General features: G+C 38.9%; 1 protein-coding gene across 1 annotated transcript; it reads right to left on the bottom strand.

Annotated features, from left to right (window-relative positions):
* Positions 1-1,154: 1,154 nt before the first annotated feature.
* LOC126156999 (uncharacterized) lies at positions 1,155-26,541 on the bottom strand. The gene is made up of 2 exons (XM_049916346.1): positions 26,314-26,541; positions 1,155-4,249 (listed from the first exon to the last, which is right to left on the bottom strand). Exons 1-2 carry the CDS (start codon positions 26,539-26,541, stop codon positions 3,740-3,742), a joined length of 738 nt encoding a protein of 245 aa, XP_049772303.1. The 3' UTR covers positions 1,155-3,739.
* Between the last annotated feature and the right edge of the window lie 250 nt (positions 26,542-26,791).

The following is a 26,791-nucleotide window of genomic DNA, read 5'->3' as shown; positions in this document are numbered from 1 at the left end:
AAAAGACATGTTTAAGGTGAGACATAAGAGGCAAGGAATTTCCACAACAGAAGCGTATTATAGATACTAGGGATGCCCCCTATCTTTTCCTAAGCCAAACCCATAGTAGTAAAAGGAAAATCATGCAGCTTTTACTGACATAAAAATGGTGATGAAAATTCAGAACTAGATAGGAAAGACAGACATAATGAGTGTTTTACAAATCATATGGGGGTAATACAAATTCAGGAGGCACATTCTGGGTATAAAAACAAGCATAGATTGTTCATCTGCTGCACGACAGGTGCACTGAAGGGTAAATAAGACATATCTATAAGTTTTCTTCTCATAGTTTTAATAGATTTAGTTTGATAAAATTCTAATGTGACACACTTTTGTAAAGTCTCAATAAACATACTTGCAGTAAATGGTTGTTTTAGAATTACTTTCTGCTCCTATGATAAGTAATGTAGTGACTCTAACCAAACCTGACAAGATTAGAGCTTGACAAAATTTTATTGACTGATACCAATGCGTTTCAGTGAGTAATGTTATGCTTATAGTTATCTTATTGATTTTTAAATTTTGTTTTCTGTGGCACATTAAATCTTCATCATGTGCCACTGATACAAGATCATGATTATTTGCATCTTTGTCAAAACTTGTTTCAATTAGCATCTCCATTTAGATCATCAGTGAATCAGCTCCCATGTGCTTCCACATAAAATCACTATTTGCAATAACACACATATGCTAGACAAAATGCAAAAATAAAATCTTACTGGTTATTAATTGTGAGGGAAATATTTTTGTCTTGACTTGAGCTCTCTTCTCCTCATTATCTCCTTTTACCACTACATTTATCTTATGTTCTCAATGCTAACAGAGAGTTCCTGTGAGAGGAACTGGCTATAACGACAGAGTATGTCTCTCTAAATTATCAAAAAATAAACTGTTTCAGCTTGTCTAACAGAGGAGTGTTACTGGTATAAATGTAGGATTATAATGTGTATCTGTAACTGATACATTGAAGTGATCATCAAATAGTTTCTCAAAATAGTTTGCATGCTGCTATGTATTCATATAAATGCTAAATCATTAATATGTACATGTCCTAAAGTATAGTGGGAAATCCAACAATGGTCCTTCATGGTAGAATCATTATACCGAAATAAAACTGTAATTTCAGTTCCAAAAGAATCTATTCAATATAAATTTTATCCATAAAATCAGGGGTAGTTTTCGATTAACATTGCATGCCAAAAAATCTGCAGGCTGAATCTCCAGTATTATAACAATTACATAAATCACCTGTGGTTATGTAATGTTTCCATCATTGCTTCTCTTGTGAAGATAACATGGCAAAATTTTGAACCATTCCCCAAGTGCATGGCTAGACTGACACAGAGCTAATAAAATTGACTATTGTCATTAATAGTGTTAGTAACAGATTATGCGTTAAAATGGACAGGATCATGAACATATTTGATGTCTGAAAAAAAGCTAATATATAGCGCTTTGTAGTTATTGTTTGTGATGCAGCATGGTGACAGAAGAAAAATTACAAATGGAACAAACAAGTGGTTTAATGAAGTAGAATGTTGGTCACCTAGAGTCCTTTAGAAATGTCAGGCAGTTTTTCAACATATGCATCTGCACTCGTATGATATTTTTCACACCTTGGTTTAGTGGACAAATGACATTTACATAGAATAGCAGTGCTGGTAGGCTGCTGTAAAGGTCACATATGAATAGGAGTATATCGAATTTAATAAAATTTGTTATCCTTCTTCTTACTGCAAGTGCTATCATGTTATACACAAGAAGTGACAGAGGAAAATTTTGTAAAATAAAGGTACAAACATAGACCAAATGATGAGAGGGGATATGCCAAGAACAATGTTAGTTCTATTCTATATACAAAGCTCAGCTCTATTTCTGGGATTTTTAATGCTGTAACAGATTTCAGTTACCATTTAAGCATCTTCATTACCTGATAAAAACTTATTAATCTCGCTGGCTTGAGTTTTTCTTTGTGCTCATTATAAAGACAAATTTTTGTCATTCATATTTTTCCATAATCCCATAAATGCAGCTCTGCAGTCTACCAAACAAGTTCACACTGCAAATTAATAACGTAAGTTATACTTTCACATGTAATAATGTTTTGGTCTGAGATACTTACAGCTTACCTATACTTTGTCAGAGGTAAAGAATGTTATTTGAATGGTCAGTCAGTTTACAATGACACACTGAATACAACAGAAACCATTTTTTTAAATTGTAAATTGGTAAATGGTGGTACAGTTAATGGTATTTCAAGAGACTGATGAAATGGGAAAGATCCAGATCAAGAATATTGGCAAGGTTCCTTGAACTTCTTTATAAAGTGATATCAAATTTGTGGAAAACGTGTTTCTTGTATTTGTGTGTGTGCCTGTTTCTACACTCTTAACCTATTAGTATGTTTGCCATATACTGCGCATGATTTTAGTCAGTGGAAAACACAACTGAGCATTGTTGCATATTTATTTATATAATGAAATTGACTTTATAGACTAAATAAATCAGCATGAAAACAGCACAATTGTTTTTTTTTTGCAATGTGTTGCTTTTTACACCTGGTTTACAATATATTTGACTGCAGTAGGCAGTTCAGTAATTTATACAACTTTTTTATGTAAAGATATATTCCACTGCTGATCTTTGTAAACAATTTTTGTGTAAATAATATTTTATAAAGTTGTTTTAATTGCGATCAATCTTAATCTTAAAATTTATAATTATAAAATGTACTATACAGAGTATTTAAGTACCTCCTTTTATGGAGTTTACAAGCTTCAAGGCATCCAAAAGTATATCTTTTGTATGATGGGAATGTTTCTGTAACAGTGCTTTTGAAGCATTACAGTGTGATGTTACAGTACATGAAATATATTGAAATCTATGATAGCATAACAAATCTGTAAATGATGAGTGACATATAGAAGAATGCATTTCTTATGCTGAGTCAGTGGGTGAAAATGGAAGGAGATGGGAGAGGTTCAAATAAATTTATGATGTGAGAGTTAGAGATACAGAGAGACAGTAAAAGACAGAGAAAGATGAAAAGAAATGAAAATGCATAGCAGTGTACATAACCACAATTTTTGATACAGTGGGATACTTCTTAGAGCATACTTTTATCTCTCTGTATGCATTTTCAAGGATGTGTCATGGTGCCTGCTGTGAAGAAGATGTGCTAGAAGGCACTGTCATGATGGTTCTTTGCAACTGGCATATATGAAAACTAAGATATGCCATTGTTCTTTTGCAGAGTTATGGGATTCATAACTCCCAGTTTGGTTAAGTAATGTAGATACTTCTTGTCAAACTCTGGTGTAGCATAATAATATGAAATTATCCATTAATGAAAGTTACTGCTAATGCTAATACTGATAAATAAAGAGCACTGGTATTCACATGAAGTATGGACAGTGAGACAATCTGCAATGATTGTGGACAGCATTTTACAATTTCAATCCCTAAAAATATTTTTAAAGTTTGTTTGTAAAGTGCTGCTGTATCTGAGCTAAATTCTACTCAGAAAAAGTAGAAGTTAACTTAATGATGGTCAGGATTCAGTGGAACACTGTAGGTTATGCTACACAGAGAAGCATTTAATTTTCTTCCCATACTGTATCTTTCATTTCCAAATCTCAGAATCACATATGCCAGCTGTAGAGACCAGGCTCTGAGTATTACGGAACAATGACACCCCTTAAGAGTTACTAACTGTAGTGCAAGCTTTTTCAGGATCACAGTTGCAGTTAGAAGGAGTGTGAGATACGGCATGAACGGTGTTTTGAGAAGATGAAGTGGGAATAAGCAGTGCATCATGCTCAGAGGGAGATGAGAGGAAGGCGCCATGAGAACCTCCACTCATACTGAGGTGTTGCTCCACAACAACTGAATTGTCTTCCACAGCTGGTGTCTCATTATTTTCATTCTGTTCTGGAAGCTGAGATTCTTGTTCTTGTTGCTGTGTCTCTAGCTGTGAATGTTGTGTCTGTATACACTCATGTGAAGCAGAAGTGGCTTCATAGCACGGTAACAGTCGACAGCGCACTGATGTTAGTATGGCCCCAATCACCACTAGAGCTCCTCCTGCACCAAGCAGAGCATATCGATGGTCGGAGGCATCTGCTCCTGGTTTCAGCTGGACTAGTCCAACTATCAGCAAAACTGTACCCAGCAGCAGGGACACCACCAACAAGTGGAGAATAGATACCTGTCAACACATACGATAAATATAGGTTTAGGCATTGCTCTAAGTATTTTAATAATCAATAAATGAAATGCTTTGCTTCAGCTTTAATTTATGACAAAGCTTCATATCTGATGACAAAAATTGTTTAAGATAATCAATATATGCATTCTCTTGCTTAAAGAGATTGCTAAAACTGAAACAACTATAAATCAAACACACCAAATGATCTGCAAAAGAAACATATATTTTATATAACATATTCTTTTTTATATGTTAGAACTGAATTAGAAAACTTCATATATTTTAAATGGGACCTAATAAACAGAAAGCTAATTTTAAAAGATGCCTTGAATTATACTAGGGTCAGTTTAAAAGTAAAGTTGCCTTCAACATAAAAGTTGTTGAAATGATCACAGGTATTCAGTAAAGTGATGTCATCCAAGCGGTGTGATATTCTGGCAGTTGCCATCTTCAGGTGATCCTGATGTCTGCTTTGCTTCCACTCTTATTTACTCCCCCCTCCCCTCCCCCTGCTGTAGATCATGAGCCAAGCTGCCCAGGCATGGCTCAACTGCTGAGGTATTGGGGAAGAAGTGTTATGGAATGTTCTGAATCACAGTCTGCAGTTTATACATTGCTTCCAACAAGCTCATGTTACTGCTGCAGTGGAGGCACTTCTAAGTTTGTCAAAATATCATGCCATTTGGGTGACACCACCTGACTGAAAACCTGCATACATTTTAAGATAATTGTATGCTGGGAAAGCCTAAAATCACACTGAAAGAAATTTGATTTGAACATGAAAAATCTTTATTTGGCATGCTCCAATTGGAAGTGATATTTGCTTGTCTTCCTCTGATCTCTGAATTGACTTACCCAGCTAGATGTAGAGGGAACCAGAAGTTTAATGTGGACACTGAACTGCAGTACTACATCATTGCAGAAATGAAAAGAAAGGAGAAATGGCTATATTTATGAAACATGGAATATAGCTGTAGGCCTTAGACCTAGCAGAGTACTGCACTGAATGACTATTTTCAAGCTGGTGCATTGGTGAGACATTAGACACATGTTTGGAGAGACAATATTTCAAATTCCATCTAACCATCAGATAAAAGTTTTCCACTTTCCCTAAGTTGCTTAAGACAAATACTGTGATGGAGTTCCTTTGTTCATGTGAAAAGGACACTGTCAGTTTTCTCCTCTAACCAGAGTTCATGCTCAATACTTCATGAAAAGGACACTGTCAGTTTTCTCCTCTAACCAGAGTTCATGCTCAATACTTCATGACCTTGTCACTAACATGAAAACTTTAATTTACCTCCTTTTTTCGTAACAGTGAACAAGTGCTGTGCTTCCTTAATGTGTTTGGAAGTGCACAAATTAGTTGTTGTGACATTGTACAGGCCCCCAATAGGAGATGATGTTTTAAATTTCTTCAGGTCATTGTAGAGAGTAAAAATAATACTTAGTAGAAATAATTGTGAAGTTATTGTATGAGGGGAATTCAATTAGTAATGCAACACATTTTGTGAAAGCAGGTTGGTTTTATTTGGGATTCCAATATACAATCTTATTCCCCACTCTCTTGCCTACAAAACCCTATTGTTCAACATAATCTCAGTTCAGTGTAACTGCCTTATGCACCTTATTGGGGGAGGGGGGGGGGGGGGCTGTATGCCCTCATGATAGCACTCTACTTGTTGACACTGGAGCCATCTTGCTGCATCAATAACCTCCCAATCATCCATATTCTGCTTCCCGTGGAGTGCATCATTCCTTGAGCTGAAAAGATGGAAGTCGGAAGGTGTGAGATGTGGGCAGTGGAGTGTATGATGAAGAACAGTCCAGTGAAGTTTTGTGAGCTCCTCTTGGGTGCACAGACTCATGTGAGGCCATGTGTTGTCATGCATAAGGAGTAATTCATCTGATTTTAGGTGGCAATGAACACAGTGAAGTCATTTCTTCAATTTCATGAGGGTAGCACAATACACTTCAGAGTTGATTGTTGTGTATGAGGGAGGACATCGAACAGAATAATGCTTTCAGAGTCCCAGGAGAATGCCATCATGACTTTACTGGCTGGGGGTGTGGCTTTGAACATTTTCTTTGGAGGAGAGGTGGTGTGCCACCATACCATGGATTGCTGTTTTGTTTCCAGTTAGAAGTGATGAATCAATATTTCATTGCCTATGATAATGTTCAACAAAAATTTGTCATGATCAGTCCTGTAATGTGCAAGCAATTTTGCACAGATGGTCCTTTGTTGCTCTCCATGGTTTTCTATTATGTGGTGAGGAACCTAGTGGGCAAACGTCCTTGAGAACCCTAACTGGTGGAAAAGTGTGTCAGCATTAAAAACAGAAATGTCCACTTGGACAGCAAGGTGTTTGATTGTGATCAAAAAATGGCTCTGAGCACTATGCGACTTAACTTCTGAGGTCATCAGTCACCTAGAACGTAGAACTAATTAAACCTAACTAACCTAAGGACATCACACACATCCATGCCCGAGGCAGGATTCGAACCTGCGACCGTAGCGGTCGCTCGGTTCCAGACTGTAGCGCCTAGAACCGCACGGCCACTCCGGCCGGCAATTGTGATCCATCAGTCACCTTGAATGAGAGTGTCTGCATGTTCCAGCATTGCAGGAGCCACAGTCATGTTGGCTGGCTGGTACATGGAAGATTCAACAGGTTTGTGCAGCCTTGTTGTGGTGATGACAGATGCCTTGCCCAATGACTCATCATACATTTGTTCACTTCCAGGTCTCTGTAGACATTCTGCAAGGTCCTATGAGTATCTGTGATGCCGTGGTTTTCTGCTAAAAGAAACTTAATGATTGATCTCTGCTTGGAATCCCCCTCCGTTACAGATGCCATTTTGAAAGCTATGTATAGTGCTATCACCTATTGGAACTTCGTGAAACTGTAGGGGTTGAAGCAGGAATACTCTACAATGTTACATAACAGATTCCACATTTTTTCAACCAAGATACACTGAGAAAAAATTTGTTGCATTAACTATTGAATACCCCTCATATATGAAGATCACAATATGGTAACTCTCTTTCATAAAATACACATGAGAACTCAATAAATTGTTTCTCTGGTCATAATGATCAAATGACAGCAATAAAGCATATCCATCATCTGGTCTAAGTTGGAAGGTAGAAGTACTCTTATAAAAAGCCATAAATCTTGACTCAGTTAACCATTCAGAGACAATAACTGGATGAAAAATGAGAAAAAGTTTACCAAGTACACACAGTAGAGATAATTGTTTCCAAAAACCATTCTTACAATGCTTTGAATTCAATTTTTCCTCTTTACAACAGTAATGAGCTGATATTTATGACAAACTCTAATGTCTCATTACATTATGCTTCATTTATTGAAAAACAATAGAAATTTGCAAATGTAAAGAATGATACAAAACAAACCTGAGCTCAAGTCCCACATAAAGTAGTAATTGATCTAAAATGAACCCAAAAAGACAGTGTAAGTACTGGATCAGAAAGACACATACTGAGCAAGATGTGGCAACCACTATGGATAAAGTCAGGATGATATCAGGAGTGTCACTTTGAAGATGTACAATATGCACCCTGAAGGTGGCAAATATGCGCAGAAGATGGCAGAGAGCTGCGGAGAGTGGTAAGAGACAATTGCCAGACCATGTATGCGGAAATTACAAGAAAGAACCAACATGTGATTATGTGAACCAGTTTGTTTTGACTGAGTGAACAAACATGGCACAATCAGGTAAAAGGTGTCAGGTTATAGTTGGTGTCACAACTACTGTGAAATCTGAATGAGAATAATAAAAGGAAATTGTTGTAGGCATTTCATATATTTTTAAACAGAGATCTTGGACAACTAATTTCAGTACATATATAATGATATAACCCATCACAATGCCAAGAAATCACAGGGTAACAGAAGAACAGACTAATTCCTCCACTGGAGTTACCACAGACTTCTGTCAGACAGCTCTTCATGTTAATTTGATTAAATTCATTTGTTTTTATGGTGTAGGTACAATAAATAATTTTCATTTGGAGTTCAACACAGTTCTGAAATGTGGTCAGATTGAATATAACAAGCAGCCAGATTAAATAATATAAACAGGTATAAAATTAGCATTGTGTACAGACATTGACAATTTTCAGATGAGACTGTAAGCAGATTAAACTAGGTTTAAAGTGCCAACATTATTATGGTCCACTGTATAAATGATTTATACTTAGTGCTATGTTTTCCATTATTCAGTGAGATAATGACAGTGTTTGTTTTACTTTATATGTAAACTGAAGGTGGCTGGAAGAGAAAGGAAACAAAAGGGACTATTATTGTCAGCTGCATTGGGACTTTTCACTGAATGGGTGGTGACAAGTCAAAATGTGTGCAGGACTGGAATTCAAACCCAGGATCTCCTGCTTACTAGGCAGTTGCATTAACCACTGTGCCACCTGGACACATTGTGTACCAAAACTGTGAAGACTGTCTCAGCTTGCTTCTTGGCCAACCTGCACTCCCCCCTAGCACCACAGTCCCTGTCCATATGCTTCATGCTCATATTTGGAGGTTCTTGCAGCAGGTCAGACATAATTTTGCATCTACCATGAAGAAGGTGGATTCACAGCCCATCGAGGTGAATGAATTATGTGAAAGTGTGGTGTCTGTCCTTTTGGAGATGTCTAAAAGAACAGATATGTCATATTCATATACTTGTTTTGCTTGTCACAGAAGACAGATTAAGCAACAGCAAGTACATTATACTAGCGTACCCTTGCAAGGACAAACAATTATCTAATTACAGTCATGTGTTATACTTGGCTCCCCATGCCATGATTCAGAACAGTGGAATATTCTGAGAAAATTGCACATGCAAACATTTAGAACAGTAACACAGTGGTAATCACTAACAAACATAGCATTTGTGAAGTGTGATGAATTCATAAACAAGATACTTGTTCTGGTCATGTACAGTGTTGTATTTGAACAGCATTGAATTGGTAAATGGCAACTGAAGTAGTGAAAATATATTATACAATCTATAAAAGAACTGTATTTGAAACTTTTATTGGAGGAGAATAGGCAATATGAGAAAGGAAAACTTTTGGTTCATTATCATGACCTCCAAATTAAAAGTTACAGAAACCAGACACAGAAGATCATGCAACAGAAAAGTAAATGCAAATGATGAAATGTGTATTGAGAGTGAAATATTACATGCTATGATCACATTTGTGAATGATTCCACAAGAATTGGATAGGATGATGGAGGAGCCTGATGGTGCAAAATTAATTCCAAGCATGATGCAAGCTCAATGGCAGCCAGCAGGCAGGCAGTCGCCTGTTCCTTTCTTCATAGCTACAACACCAGAAAGTGAGAATGTGATCTTGGGAGCAGTGTGGGTAGAACGGCAGACTACAATGAAATCTAGTGATCTTGGAGGCAATTCCAGGACAAGAAGTTAAGACTGGGGCACACAGCAAGTGACTGGATAGAGGCAGCTGAAAGCTGCAGGTCCTCATCCTATCAACTGCACAAGAAACATCCCAGAGTGTAAATTTATGACTTGATACAGCAGGAGAGTAGCCTATGCTTCCACAAGAAATGGATGATGACAATGATGCAGTGACACAGAAAGTAATGCCAGCCACTGGCCAGACAGATATCAGAGTTTCAGAATGGACATGATTGGTAATGACCAATTCCACTTACTATTCCAATTAGTTATGAAACTGAGAGAGGAATAGGTAGAAACTGTATGAAAACTAAAGGAATATATGTGAAAACAGGAAGAATCTGCACAAAACAGGGCAAAGCAATAAGAATAATTCAAAAACAGGGTAACAAGCACACCAAGGTTGCTCAAGAGAAAAATAAACTGACGAATGATACTGAAACATCAATTGAGGACATAACAGGCATTCTGCACAATCAAGATAAGAGACTTGAAATGTGTGCTGAACAGATTACTGAGTTACAAGGCACAGTGGAAAACTACATTATTAAGTTGTTTCATCAGAGTAAGGATTTCATGTGAATTGACGATAAAGTTAAGTGCATAGAAATAAGTAATATTAAACAGGAAAGCATTGTGCAGAAGAAGTTTATGGATGTGAAGGAAAACTTGTAGAAATTAATTGGAACACACAACAAAATAATAATGGAGAAATAGTGATAATTTCAGTTGTCATTCGTAGATACGGAACACGTTGCAGGTGCAGATAATACTGCCAGAAGAACTTACTTTTGTCACAGCCCCAACAATAGCAGGCTTAGTTTGCATACAGATCCAAAGTTAGCGCAACATGTGCAGCTGATTGCTATTATGAGCAGAAGACAAACCATGTAACAATCCGTACTGACTCTCAAAGATTTGGAAAATCTTTGTCAAAGTGGAATGAATCAAAACCATAATAGGGACCACTTTCCACCAGAAAAATGGTTTTAGCAGCAGCAAAGGAATTTTCAACCACTGAATCAAGAAGATATGGGATCAAGAAGTCCGTGGAATACATTTGGGCATGACTGGAATAGAAACAAACATCAATTTCAAGGAGGCAATAGTTATCCTAAAAATCAACATCAACAAAGGGCCAGAAAAGATTCACGAGGGAGTACTGTAGAAGAGCAGCTACCTGCTCCACATACAGAAAAATAGCAGTTTAGGAAAGCAGCTGAGGAATATGAATAGGAAATGGATTAATAAAATTAATTTACAGTGGAATGGTAATGGAAATATGGAAACACTTAAGGTGCACTGAGACAGGGAAAGATGAGAATAGAATATCAGTTATAAGAGAGGGCAGAAATGTGTTCTAGTAGACTTAGAGATGTGAAACATGAGAGATTATGTACTGGGAAAGAAAATTATAGAGATGAAAGAAGGCAAGAGATACATTCAAGGAGAAGAGTTTATGTTGTATTCACAGAGATTCAAATAATGGAAAAGAAAAGAAAGAACAATTTTGTCATAAATATCATAGATTGAGAAGATATTCAGTAAAAATTGTTGGAGAAGAATCAAATGGTTCAGATTTGAGTAAAATTTTGCAAAGTCAAAATGGTAATGACAGTAGACACTGCAAGTTATAACAAGACTACACCTGTGCGGTTCTGAAGTATAGTAGATGGTGATATGTCTAACCAATTCTTCAAAACAGCACATCTTTTGTTCTTATAATATTTTGTAACATTGGTTATCCATATTTCCTCAATGTGAATTTATTTTTTTATTGTGATGTTCGGGGATGAATATTTTTACGTCATGTTTATTTATCTTCTTTTATTATGAAAGACTATCCAAAACCAATACTGTACCTTTTTGGGTTACATTCTTACTGTATAAAGAAAAATTGTTTTCTGGATATTTAAAAGTGAAGACTCCTTAGTAAAAAGACTTGAACTGTGTTCCATTTAAAGAAATTGTATTTATACTTGAATACATTATTCTGAGAACACAACTGATTTGCATTATTAACATTTATTTTCAGGACCATTTATTTTCAAGACAACAGCAATAATGACAACAACAACTACTACTACTACTACTACAAAGAACAGAAAGATGAGAATTATTTACAAGTACCGACTTTCATAATGAGTGGTGTTAACAAAACAGTTCTTGCACCCATGCTCTGCAATTTATTTTTATCAATTTTATGTAGGTGTCCACCAACAGAATTGTAACTGCTTTTATTACATAAATTATTTAACAATATTTCAATTATGTGCAGGACAGGATGGCATTAGAAATTGAGGCTACAGTGATCTCAAGGGAAACTTGTAAGAACTGTGAAGTTGTTAATTCATGTAAGATACTAGTCATAACAAACCTGAATTGGAAAGTTGCATTTTTGGCAACAAGTGTTCAAGCACTGATAAGTGAGGCCATTGTAGTGGAATATCAAGGGAGAGTATTGAAATTATGTTTATTGGCAGTAGAAGATTTGAATGCAGATGTCATAGTAGCTATCAATTTTTTTGCATTTCTGGCAACATGTGTTGAAATATTGGTAAGTGGGGGAGCTGAGGTAGGGGAATGTCAAGTGAGAGAAATGGAATTATGTTTATTGGTAGTAGAAGATTTGAATGCAGATGTCATAGTGGGAATCGATTTTTTGAAGAGAAATAAAGGAAGACTGGAGCTATGTAATGAAAATGTTGAGTTAGAGACTGGAAATCTAAAGAAAGTGTTAAGATTTGGGGAAAAAAAGCAGAAGAAGAGTATGGAATTGGCATGTCCAAGAATATTTGAAATAGGTCTGGAAGATTCACAGGAAGATATGGGCAATGCATCACTTAATGATGAAGTAGCTTTGTGAGGACAATAAGCCAGCTTGGAAACCATGGAGAAGATCGAAGAAATTTTGGCATATATGGAAAGTGATTGGGAAGATCTGGGAAGTAACTGGGAGGATTTGGAAGCAGACAGAGCTAAAAACATGAAGAAGCTTGAACAAAGTTGAGAGTTAATAAGTGGAAGATAAGGAAACTATTTGGGATGATAGTGAAGCAGAAAAAGTGCCAAAAGAAGAAACAGAGCCTTGTGTCTACAGTAATTCAGAAGAAGTATCATAACTCCAAGGTGAACAAGATAATTTGAAAATCAACTTAAATATGATGAAGAAATATGAAAAGTAAAGGATGGCAACCGATGGCTGTGTGACAAATGGGAGCAATTGAAAACAAAATATTCTGAGATAGAAAGGAAATTGTAGACAAACAAGAGCTGTACAAACTACTGTTATAATCAGATCTCCATAGGGCAAACATGAGTAACGTTAACATTTAAAAAAAAAATATTTTCTGTGTGCCTTAGCAGCTGAAATTTTTGCAATGCATTTCTTTTGGTGTATTCTACGTGCCTGAAAAGTGTAAGAACTGGTCTGAAGATATATATTGGTCAGCTCAACCATATATGCATTAAGATGTGCTTATAGACTTTTCAAATAAATCAAATGTCAGTTCATCGATCATAATGATTTATTTGCTCACTAAACGCCATTAAACTCCCCTAAAATTCCTCCCTATTTATGATATCTTGAGACTGCAGTACTTAAATAGCAGCTACAGTTTGTTCAAGATCCACTGCATCCTTCCCAGGGAAACTATGGCATTGTAGATACTGCTAACATAAAAACATGGTTCAAATGGCTCTGAGCACTATGGGACTTAACATCTGAGGTCATCAGTCCCCTAGAAGTTAGAACTACTTAAACCTAGCTAACCTAAGGACATCACACACATCCATGCCCGAGGCAGGATCTGAACCTGCAACCGTAGCGGTCACGCGGTTCCAAACTGAAGCGCCTAGAACCTCACGGCCACTCCGGCTGGCTGCTAACAAAACTGTTATTTATCTCTCTGTGCTGATTTCTGCAGAAAAATGCATTTTGTTAATTCCATCTTTTGTTACACACATTACTGTGATCTCCTGACAAAATTCAGAGTAGTAGCCACTTGAATTGTAGACAATAGCTATATGAGGTGGAAATGAGTCTGGTGCTAATGCTCGCCAGGGCTGTCTGAAAGCCACCTGTCTGCAATGCTTCCTATAGCTGTTGAAAGGTGAATAGTCAGTAGCTTACATGTCAAGCACAATGACTGAGGCGGTTCCACATATGTTAAGTTTTGACTGTGGTTTTCCACTCAAGCATCATATACAGACAAACATGATATGTGACAATGGGTTTACAATCAAATGCAGTGGACACTTAATAGCTCATTAAGTGACTCATTTCACATCTTAAGACATACCATGCAAAGGATTTGTACAATAACTTTCAAACTCAGTGGTGCATTTAGATCAGTTGGGGCACCTGCTGCCCAAAAATGATGGGTCTCCTCACCCATCTGCACCTCCCTCCCCCCACAAAGAACAAGAAAGCAAGCCATCCCACAAATATGGGATTAATGTTTTATTTCCAATAAAATTGAATATGATTTGTGTATAATAACCATTTTCTCTTGGCAACTATACCACTTCAGAGTAAGTTGTAAATTCGCTTACATCTTGCATGACCCATGATGTCTTAAGTGGTAACTCTAACTGTGGACATGTCATTCCATAGGGTTTCAAGCTAGTACTTCTTAATACATTCATGTTCAGAAAAAACAGAACACCTTGAATGACTAGTGTTAGGACATTCATATTCACAGGACATGTAAATTAGTATGTTCTGCGGAAATGATTAGCATTTCAGTCACCTCTGCCCAGCGTGTCTTCTGTTGCCTAGTAGGCACAGGGTCACAGCACTGCACCCATTATGTCAGCATATCCCAGACATTTTCAATTGGTGACAAGGCTGGTGATCTGGCAGGCCAGGGCAAAAGGCATCTACGATGTGTTACACTGTTCCATCATTGCACCAGAGCCAAGGAGGACACAGATGTGTTCTGCAATGCCATTTGGATGAGGTATCAATCTCCTTGTGGGGTGGCCTGGGTGGTACAACTTGGCCCATCTCATCATGTTCAGTGACCTTCCTTGAACCATTATGCACACATCCATTGCACTACCAAAACACTTCATCCCAAATAAGCAGCAATTTCCTGGATGGATGCATCACATTCACTCATACCAATCATGCACCCTCTTTCAAAATCACTGGCTTGACAGTACAGTTACACATATATGTGCAAGGCATGCAGAATGAGTGCTCAAGTCACAATGTTCCATTACCTTTGGTTTATAGTGATAATGAGAGGCACAGGCACATTTTACCAGTAGGTTGTGCTGTGCTGTGCTATCGATGTTGACCGTGGAGCTGCTGGCTGACATAGTTCATATGCTAATCATGCAGAACATACTCATGTACATGTGCTAGTTTCTGAAGACGAATCTATAATATCATTTTATAACTTTCGTATCCAGGCAATTTTTTTTCGACTTCCTCCTCAGTTGTGGGGCTTCAAAATCAGTTTTCACGTTCGAAAACAGCACACTTGCCCAGCATGATTCATCATCTCTAACAAGAGAACAAATTAAACATTCACTAGACAATAACGAGATACAAAAGGAACATTCAATAATTGCCAGAATGTGTAAGGATGCAGGAACCAAGGTTAATGATTAACTGCGATAATGTGCAACATCTGCGACACAGAAACTTCCATGATCATGTGGACAGCCTTCCGCATTGATTCATCCACTTAATAAGAAAGGTCACAGAGCGGATATAAACAATCATCGTGGCTGTTCTCTTCTGTTAATAACCTACTGACTTCTTTTCAAAGAACTTGTCTCTTCATCGATTTTCAATGTGCACATGGCATGTGACAGCATCCACAGGAATATCCTATACAATGCACTTTTTGACTTCAGAATCCTTGAGAAGTGAGTGAGAATGGTGATGGCTTAAGGGCACCAGCGCATTTCTGATGAGTCACGTCAGTTCAAAAATGGTTCAAATGGCTCTGAGCACTATGGGACTTAAAATCTGTGGTCATCAATCCCCTAGAACCTAGAACTACTTAAACCTAACTAACCTAAGGACATCACACACATCCATGCCCGAGGCAGGATTCGAACCTGTGACCGTAGCGGTCACGCGGTTCCAGACTGAAGCGCCTAGAACCGCACAGCCACACAGGCCGGCGTCACGTCAGTGAGGCAGGTATCAGACAAAGGGATGCTGTTCAATTCGCCTTAGAGAAAGTAATATGAGAATGTAGGCAACAGGAATGGGCTGGTTTACAGATGAATGGTAATTTCAGTTGTTTGGCATATGGTGATGATATAGTACTGCTAAGCCAGTATAACCATGAATTGAAAGAAATTTACCAGAAAAGGTACATTTAGAGCAAAAGGTTGGGCTAAAGGTGAGACAAGACAAAATGGAGGTCGTGCAGTTAGGAAGAAGATCAGAGTAGTAAGAATTTCTTGAGATAGATTAGATTAGATTAGATTAATACTAGTTCCATGGATCATGAATATGATATTTCGTAATGATGTGGAACGATTCAAATTTTCCAATACATGACATAATTAATTAAATTTAACAACATACTTAAGTTAATATAACAACTTTTTCATTTTTTTGTGTTTTTTATTTTTATTTTTTATTTTTTTAAATATTTTTTTTAATTTATATCTAAAAATTCCTCTATGGAGTAGAAGGAGTTGTCATTCAGAAATTCTTTTAATTTCTTCTTAAATACTTGTTGGTTATCTGTCAGACTTTTGATACTATTTGGTAAGTGACCAAAGACTTTAGTGCCAGTATAATTCACCCCTTTCTGTGCCAAAGTTAGATTTAATCTTGAATAGTGAAGATCATCCTTTCTCCTAGTATTGTAGTCATGCACACTGCTATTATTTTTGAATTGGGTTTGGTTGTTAATAACAAATTTCATAAGAGAGTATATATAGTGAGAAGCTACTGTGAGTATCCCTAGATCCTTAAATAAATGTCTGCAGGATGATATTGGGTGAATTCCAGCTATTATTCTGATTACACGCTTTTGTGCAATAAATACTTTATTCCTCAGTGATGATTACCCCAAAATATGATGCCATATGAAAGCAACGAGTGAAAATAGGTGTAGTAAGCTAATTTACTAAGATGTTTATCACCAAAATTTGCAATGACCCTTATTGCATAAGTAGCTGAACTCAAATGTTTCAGCAGATCATCAATGTGTTTCTTCCAATTTAATCTCTCATCAATGGACACACCTAAAAATTTGGAATATTCTACCTTAGCTATACGCTTCTGATTAAGGTCTATATTTATTAATGGCGTCATACCATTCACTGTACGGAACTGTATGTACTGTGTCTTATCAAAATTCAGTGAGAGTCCGTTTACAAGGAACCACTTAGTAATTTTCTGAAAGACAGTATTGACAATTTCATCAGTTAATTCTTGTTTGTCAGGTGTGATTACTATACTTGTATCATCAGCAAAGAGAACTAACTTTGCCTCTTCATGAATATAGAATGGCAAGTCATTAATATATATAAAGAACAACAAAGGACCCAAGACTGACCCTTGTGGAACCCCATTCTTGATAGTTCCCCAGTTTGAAGAATGTGCTGATCTTTGCATATTATGAGAACTACTTATTTCAACTTTCTGCACTCTTCCAGTCAGGTACGAATTAAACCATTTGTGCACTGTCCCACGCATGCCACAATACTTGAGCTTGTCTAGCAGAATTTCATCATGATTTACACAATCAAAAGCCTTTGAGAGATCACAAAAAATCCCAATGGGTGGTGTTCGGTTATTCAGATCATTCAAAATTTGATTGGTGAAAGCATATAAGGCATTTTCTAGAATGAGATTTTCACTCTGCAGCGGAGTGTGCGCTGATATGAAACTTCCTGGCAGATTAAAACTGTGTGCCCGACCGAGACTCGAACTCGGGACCTTTGCCTTTCGCGGGCAAGTGCTCTACCAACTGAGCTACCGAAGCACGACTCACGCCCGGTACTCACAGCTTTACTTCTGCCAGTACCTCGTCTCCTACCTTCCAAACTTTACAGAAGCTCTCCTGCGAACCTTGCAGAACTAGCACTCCTGAAAGAAAGGATATTGCGGAGACATGGCTTAGCCAAAGCCTGGGGGATGTTTCCAGAATGAGATTTTCACTCTGCAGCGGAGTGTGCGCTGATATGAAACTTCCTGGCAGATTAAAACTGTGTGCCCGACCGAGACTCGAACTCGGGACCTTTGCCTTTCGCGGGCAAGTGCTCTACCAACTGAGCTACCGAAGCACGACTCACGCCCGGTACTCACAGCTTTACTTCTGCCAGTACCTCGTCTCCTACCTTCCAAACTTTACAGAAGCTCTCCTGCGAACCTTGCAGAACTAGCACTCCTGAAAGAAAGGATATTGAAAATCTCATTCTGGAAACATCCCCCAGGCTTTGGCTAAGCCATGTCTCCGCAATATCCTTTCTTTCAGGAGTGCTAGTTCTGCAAGGTTCGCAGGAGAGCTTCTGTAAAGTTTGGAAGGTAGGAGACGAGGTACTGGCAGAAGTAAAGCTGTGAGTACCGGGCGTGAGTCGTGCTTCGGTAGCTCAGTTGGTAGAGCACTTGCCCGCGAAAGGCAAAGGTCCCGAGTTCGAGTCTCGGTCGGGCACACAGTTTTAATCTGCCAGGAAGTTTCATATCAGCGCACACTCCGCTGCAGAGTGAAAATCTCATTCTGGAAACATCCCCCAGGCTTTGGCTAAGCCATGTCTCCGCAATATCCTTTCTTTCAGGAGTGCTAGTTCTGCAAGGTTCGCAGGAGAGCTTCTGTAAAGTTTGGAAGGTAGGAGACGAGGTACTGGCAGAAGTAAAGCTGTGAGTACCGGGCGTGAGTCGTGCTTCGGTAGCTCAGTTGGTAGAGCACTTGCCCGCGAAAGGCAAAGGTCCCGAGTTCGAGTCTCGGTCGGGCACACAGTTTTAATCTGCCAGGAAGTTTCAAGGCATTTTCTGTTGAAAAACCTTTCTGGAAACCAAACTGACATTTTGTTAGTACTTCATTGTTACAGATATGTGAAGCTACTCTTGAATACATTACTTTCTCAAAAATTTTGGATAAAGCTGTTAGAAGGGAGATTGGACGGTAATTGTTGACATCAGATCTATCCCCCTTTTTATGCAAAGGTATAACAATAGCATATTTCAGTCTATCAGGGAAAATGCCCTGTTCCAGAGAGCTATTACACAGGTGGCTGAGAATCTTACCTATCTGTTGAGAACAAGCTTTTAGTATTTTGCTGGAAATGCCATCAATTCCATGTGAATTTTTGCTTTTAAGCAAGTTTATTATTTTCCTAATTTCAGAGGGAGAAGTGGGTGAGATTTCAATTGTATCAAATTGCATAGGTATGGCCTCATCCATAGAGGCCTAGCATCTTCTAATGAACACCTGGATCCTACTACATCCACAACATTTAGAAAATGATTATTAAAAATTTTTTCAACTTCTGACTTTTTGTTCAAAAAGTTTTCATTCAATTTGATGGTAATATTGTCTTCCTGTGCTCTTGGTTGACCTGTTTCTCTTTTAATAATATTCCAAATTGTTTTAATTTTATTATCAGAGTTGCTGATTTCAGACATGATACACATACTTCTGGATTTTTTAATAACTTTTCTTAATATAACACAGTAGTTTTTATAATGTTTGATAGTTTCTGGGTCACTACTCTTTCTTGTTGTCAGATACATTTCCCTTTTCTGGTTACAAGATATTTTTATACCCTTAGTAAGCCATGGTTTGTTACAAGGTTTCTTACGAGTATATTTAACTATTTTCTTGGGGAAGCAGTTTTCAAATGCATTTACAAAAATGTCATGAAATAAATTATATTTTAAATTGGCATCAGGTTCACGGTACACCTCATCCCAGTCTAACTGCTGTAGGCTTTCCCTGAAATTTGCAATTGTTAAATCGTTGACTGAACGTACTACTTTGGAGGACTGTTTAGTATTGCTGAATGGAGCTATGTCATATATTGTAACTAGCTGTGCACCATGATCAGAAAGACCATTCTCAACAGGCTGAGCATTTATCTGGTTAAACGTATCTTGGTCTATAAAGAAGTTATCTATCAGTGAGCTGCTATCCTTTACCACCCGAGTAGGAAAATCAATAACGGGTGTCAAATTGAAAGAACCGAGTAATACTTCAAGGTCATTTTTCCTATTACCCTCTTTCAGAGAATCTACATTGAAGTCCCCACAAATAATTATTTGCTTCCCCTGTCTGACAGATAGCACAACAAGGAGTCCAAATTTTTCAGAAATAGATGAAAATTTCCTGATGGGGACCTATATACAGTTACAATTATAAATGGTGTGAAGTTCAAGATAGCTCACCACATTAAATATTTGAGGTCTTGGTTTACCAGCAGCAACAATATAGAAATGGACATCAAGGAAAGCAAAGTTGTGGGAATGAAATGCATGTGTTTTCTCAGGGAGATGCTCAGCTCAGAATCAATATCAGCGACTACTAAGATGAAAATATGTAACACACTGACATGCCCAGCAGTCATGTACAGTTCAGAAAGCTGGAACAAGACTAAGCGAGAAATGGAAGAACTATTTATATTAGAAAGAGGAGTAATTAGGAAGATATGGGGGACTGATCTTAGATATGGAAGAATGGCGAAAGAGGAGAATGAGGAACTCTACCTCTTGATGCAACAGCCAACAATACTACAGAAGCAGAAGAGCAAAAGTCTCCAGTGTGCAGACCATTTATTCCATATGCCAGCAGAAAGACGGGTGAAGAAAGCACTTGGGGCAAACACCAGGTGCCCCATAGGACTACCGAGGCAGCATTGGATGGACAATCTGGTGAAGGACCTGGTAGCCCTGAAGGAACCCAGTATGAAACAGAGAGGAATGGAAGCAGTTTGCTGAAGCAGCACGTGGTCTGCAAGGCTTATGACCGCTGGGTATATATGTATGAACTTTAGATACAAAAAAACAGCTGGACTTACAGCTGGAAGAATATCAAGGAGGATTCAGGAAAGAATGTTCATGTGTCAAACAGATCGTGGATCTTATGCATGAAATGTGTTATCTCTTATATGAAACGTAGAAGTAAGAAATTCATAGTGACAATAATTTAAAAACGGCTTATGATTCTTCTCGAAATCCTGAGAGAAACTGGCTTGGGTAACAGACCAAAGGAAAGGATCTTAGTGACATTACCACCAAAGTTAAGTTTACAAGGAGAGATTTTAGATGCTTTTGAAATCAAGCCAGTAGTCAGCCAAGAACATGGACACTACCCACCTCTACTTTTTAACTTTGTACACGAGAAAGTGATTCGAGAGCTGTGTAAAGATATGAGTGACAAAAATGTTGAAAATGGATTTGGAGTTGGCTGTAGAAACATGAATTTAACAGTTGACTGCCTGACTTCTGCAGGTGACCTAAAAATGTCTTCTGAGTCACTAGACACAGATGCAGAACAAATCAATGAACTGAAGACACAAGCAGCCAAGGTGAGGAGCTCCACATACCTTTCGAAAAAACTGAAGTCAGTCCCCAGAGTACCAGCACTACAAGAAGGGGAAATCAGATGGACAGAGAAGTTTAATATCAAGGAGGGAGGACGGAGTCAAACACGTTTGAGAAAGAAACCTTTGCTTGATGGATCAGGAAAATGGAAACAGCACATCAACTGCTGATAACCAAAAGCGTCTACAAGAACAAATCAATATCAGTTAACGCCAAGGTACAACGATACTACACAGTAATACGACCTGAGGTCCTATATGCTTCATGATGAATTTTCAGTCTTTCACCCTTAAATAATACTCACAAAATGTTAGATACTATTATTAGTTGGTTTTATTAAATTGGAAAAAATAACTGAAGACTACTAAGCACAGAAGGCAGAAAAGCTTTTTATCTTTGAAGTTATTTTACGTAAATTACAGATATAATAATTCAAACTGTACCCTCAACAGTTCAGAATGCCTTGCTATGGATAGAAAAGCTCTCACTAAGAAATTGTGTCTATGAGAATGACAAATCTTGAGGAAAATCCTATGTCCAATTAAAGAAAATGGTGAATTCAGGAGACGGGACAATCATGAATTCTACATACATGTAGGAAAGATCACAGACACAATTTGCAGGAAGAGAATTATTTTCTATGGACCAGTTGCTTGTATGAGTCCTGCAAGGTTTAGCAATCGGATCTTCTACTTTCTCAACAAGAAAACCAGAGAAAGGTGATTCACAGAGATAGAAAAAGACCTGCATAACATGGGAGGACAGCCATAAACACATTCCGCTCAAGCGGAGATTTCAACAGCACCTCTCCCCCCCCCCCCCGCCCCCGAAATCCGCCAAAAACAAAAAGCTTGGCTGAAGTGAGGAAGGAACAGCACAAGAAGTGAATGTGGGAGTACTGGGCTAAGTTAAAGCCCAGGCGCAACGAAAGTGAAAAATACTGTGCTGTTGAAATAGCGTGGTCAGGAGATACCCTATACAAGAAGAAGAAGAAGAATTAATGATAGGCTGATAATAACCCCAAAGTTTGTAGTAGTATAACATAAATGAACAAAGTTCAAAAATTTCTCTAACAAACTTTTTATGAAACTTGAGTTCTTAACTTATAGGCAATGAGGTATAGGATGTATCGTAACAAAACTCCAAACGGTCAGGTGAAGTTTCCAAAATCCACCTAATACTATTATTTCTAAAATTCAGCATCTCCAAGCTCATATTACTGCAGCTAAACGATTTTAAAAAATTATGCGTTATAAAGACAATATTTACACAATATTTATGAAGAATGGAGCTTGATGTATGCTGTTTGGAGTTGTTAGCAATCCTGTACAAGACAGCGAACACTGTCAGTAGCAGCTATACCTTGTTTGTACACAGAACTTAATTTACGTGTTTTCTTATCAACTATCTGTGTTGCGTAGTGTTTAGTAATATTTTTAGGGTCACGAAGTCCGACTTTGTAATATAGTGCTCGTCTTTGGCGTAAGCAGTAGTCAGCAGACGTCGCCTAAATAGTTTGTTTAGATCATGACAAATTGCCTATTGGCTTCTGTCTCGGGTTCTTCGGCCGACGTTCATCTAATGATTTTACTGACGTTTCGCCAGCACGAGTGGCTGGCATTGTCAAAGCTTCACACTCCATTGCCGGGAGCCGAGCTCGCGGCCGCAGACCTGGCGCGCCAACGTCCGAGGGCTTCGCCTCGGTCATTTCCGGTGCGGTTCTCCTCTTGCTACCTGCGACGGTCGTTCGCTGCAGTACGGGAAGCCAGGATCCGTTTACCTTGAGACTTTCCTCTTTCTTGTTGAAACTCTTCGCGTGTTTTTGTATTTCTACAGCCTCTCTGAACAAGCGCGTGTGACAGTGCTTCTGCACAGACAGAACTTCCGTGTCGGCGAATTTTATTACGTGGTCGGTCTCACTCAGTGCGTGCTCTGCCGCGGCCGATTTCTCCACCTGCCCCAACCTGCAATGTTGTTTATGTTCTTCGATCCTGGTATTGACTGATAGTCCAGTCATTCCGAAATAAACTTTTCCGCATGTGCATGGTATACGGTATGTTCCCGACATTGCAAGTGGGTCCCTTTTCTCCTTTGCCGATCTAAGACACTCTTTGATCTTCCTTGTCGGTTTGAAAATCGTCTTCACACCATGTTTGCGAAATATACGGTCGATTCTGTCCGTCACTCTGGGAATGTATGGCAGAAAGGCCGTACCCGACATTTCTTTTTCTGATTCCTTACTTCGCCGAGTGTTTGGCTCTGTTACACTTCTAATATAGCTTGTGGAGTACCCACTGCTCCTCAGAACACTTTCCAGGTGTTGAACGTCGGCCGAAGAACCCGAGACAGAAGCCAATAGGCAGTTTGTCAACAAGTGGCCGCCACGAAAGCCTTAACAATTTTGTTTAGATCACGTTGTTTAATCGTATTATTTCTTGCTACTAATTTGAAGCTAGTGGCAGCAGTTTAATTATTGTCTGTGTTGAATATCAGGGCATAAATTTCAAGTTTTCTAATCTGTTTGCGTGTCTTGTGAGTGTTAGAGTAGCATTATCTAGCTTTGCACTGTAGTTTCACTCTATCAAAGCGACACAGGAGCCTCGCAAGGAGGACATCGCTAAATTGGGGCCAGAAAACCGGTCTGAACACTTCTGTCCTTTCTTAAAGAGCAAAAACTCTCCACTTTCTCTAAATTTGACAACAATCACCCTTTGTCTACAAAGTGCAACAACCACATGCTGTCTGTGATGTTACACTACGAATGCCGCTCGCTCCTGAAGTGCTTCGCCAACGCCAATGAGCCATTCTCTTTATTCATATACTCTTTAGCATTACTTTAAAGTTTCTTGAGTGGAAGCAGCGGCCGGCCGTTGTGGCCGAGAGGTTCTAGACAATTCAATCTGGAACCTCACGACCGCTACGGTCGCAGGTTCGGATCCTGCAGCGGGAAAGGATGTGTGTGATGTCCTTAGGTTAGTTAGGTTTAAGTAGTTCTAAGTTCTAGGAGACTGATGACCTCAGATGTTAAGTTCCATAGTGCTCAGAACCATTTGGACCGTTTGGAAGCAGCCACCAACATATTCGAACTAGCGGCGTTATGTTTTACATTTCCTGTTGGCCCTTCTATATGGATGCACACGATGCAACACGGGTTTAGTATAGGTTTTTAGAATTTACTGGGGCTTGACAAGATGCTCATAGATTTTATGGTAGACAGTAGCACCGTGGAGGGCTGTGACATAGATATGCTCTACAGGAAAGTTCCATCTTTGATGAGTGAAAGCGGCTAGCTTTAGTTTCCCACAGTGCTTTGGGAGTAGGGCCAAAACAGGTCACCATTATAGCTTTATGTCTGACAATGCATGTTTGCTGCTATTTTTGATCAGACAGTGTAATGTAATGGATGTGTAAATCGACAGGAATAATTTGCATGAATTGTTCGTAAATCACCAGCTGTGGACGATCCGCAGTAATATATTGTTGCTGAAATTTGAGAGGGTTCAGTGGGATAAAATCTAAGCCAGCACACATTTGACTATAGCTCATACAGTTATTTAATGCAATATACTCTAACGTTTTTCAGTAGAATCTATTTATTGTTATTATTATTATTATTACTACTACTACTACTATTGTTGCTACTGTTACTGTTATTATTATTATTATTATTATTATTTTTATTATTACCGGTGTTTCTATATTTGTACGAAGTCTCTATTTCTTTGAAACATTTGTTTACCTTTCTTATTTGTTCATGTTGTACTCCTTGTTGTCATTGTGTTGTGTTCATTATCTTCTGTACTGTAGTTTGCTGACTGAACATTTACTTACTTTGTATTTCTTATATTCCATGTACATCGTAGTAATATTTGAAATAATATTTGTAAACTGTATTTTGGACTTGTCGCACCTCCAAGTGAATCACTCGCTATAGGATATACAGTTTTTGAAATAAATAAATAATAGTACATACACTAAGGGTTTGATGCACTAATTTAGTCTGCTCATATAACCCTACAAATAAATACACTCTAAGAAAAAAATAACCGAATTGAACGGAAATTAGTAGATATGATGTGCGTGTACAGACAGAAAATGATTACAGTTACAAAAAATTGGATGAACTATTTAAGAGAGAGAGCTTCACAAATTGAGCAGGTCAACAACGAGTTCATACACCTCTGGCCCTTATGTAGGCAGTTTTTCGCTTTGGTATTGATTGGTAAAGTTGTTGGATGTCCTCCTGAGGGATATCGAACCAAATTCTGTCCAACTGACGTGTCAGATCGTCAAAACCCCGAGCCAGTTGAAGGGCCCTGCCCATAATGCTCCAAACGTTCTCAACTGTGGAGAGATCTGGCGACCTTGTTGGGTAAGGTAGGGTTTGGCAAGCATGAAGAGCAGTTGTAGAAGCACTCGCCATTTGCAGGCGGGCATTGTCTTGCTGAAATGAAAACCCAGGCTGGCTTGCCATGAAGGAAAACTAAATGAGGAGTAGAATAACGTCGACGTACCACTGTGCTAAAAGGGTGCCACAGATGACAACCAAATGTGCCCTGCTATGAAAAGAATAGCACCCCCCGATCTTCAGTCCTGGTTGTCGAGCCATATCCCAGGCGACAGTCGGGCTGGTATCCCACGCTGTCTGGGGACCCTCCAGATATGCCTTAGTTGGTCATCGGGGTTGATGTCGAAGGGGGACTCACCACTGAAGGTAATTCTACTCTAGTCAATGATATTCCAGGCCGAAGACGGCATTTTGACGATCTTACGCTCCATTTGAACAGAATTTAATACGAAATTCCTCAGGAGGATTTCCAACAACTCTACTAATCAATGCGAAACCAAATAAATGCTTACATAAGGACAACAGGTGGACCAATGTGTTACTGACATGCTCAGTTTGTAAAGCCCTTTCTCTACAATCAATCATCCAATTTTTCTGAAATTGTAATCATATGTTTGTTTGTACGTGTACATCACATCTACCGATTTTGGTCCCATTCAAATAATTCCTTCGTAGTGGGTCGTGTTTTTTTTTTTTGGTCTTAGGGTGCAAATAAAATGTTGTTAGGAAAGTGGATGTCAGGAGACCTTGCCGCAGACGTAGATCTCCCTGGAGAAGGGGTCGTCGAGCTGCCGCACGCTGGGCGGACTCTGCGGCGAGGGCGAGGGCGAGGTGGCGCGCGACGGCGGCGAGCCGCGGCCCTTCAGGGCGGCCAGCTGCAGCTGCAGCTGGCTGGGCCGGCGCCCGCCCCCGCCGCCCCCGCCGGCGCGCTTCTCCTGCTTGCGCCGTTCGTGGCGCACCGCCACCGCGGGCATCGCGCCGATCATCGTCACTCCTGCAACACACACACACCGAGCCACAGGTCACTCAGCGGCTGCCACCCGGCTTTCCCTTACGGCTGCTCCACGATCTGCGAAAACTACAACAGTTTGAAGGCCTCAGCAACCACGAATGAAGTCCTGGAATCTACAACTCAGCTGAATGTCCCTGGTTTTTTCCCCCATTCCACAGCACTATGAACTGAACGCTTGTTTCAATGCAATGCATTTGACAGTCGGCAACAGA

This window comes from Schistocerca cancellata, chromosome 2 (genome assembly GCF_023864275.1).
Source record: "Schistocerca cancellata isolate TAMUIC-IGC-003103 chromosome 2, iqSchCanc2.1, whole genome shotgun sequence".
NCBI lineage: Eukaryota > Metazoa > Arthropoda > Insecta > Orthoptera > Acrididae > Schistocerca > Schistocerca cancellata.
This window is presented reverse-complemented; position numbering and strand designations above follow the sequence as displayed.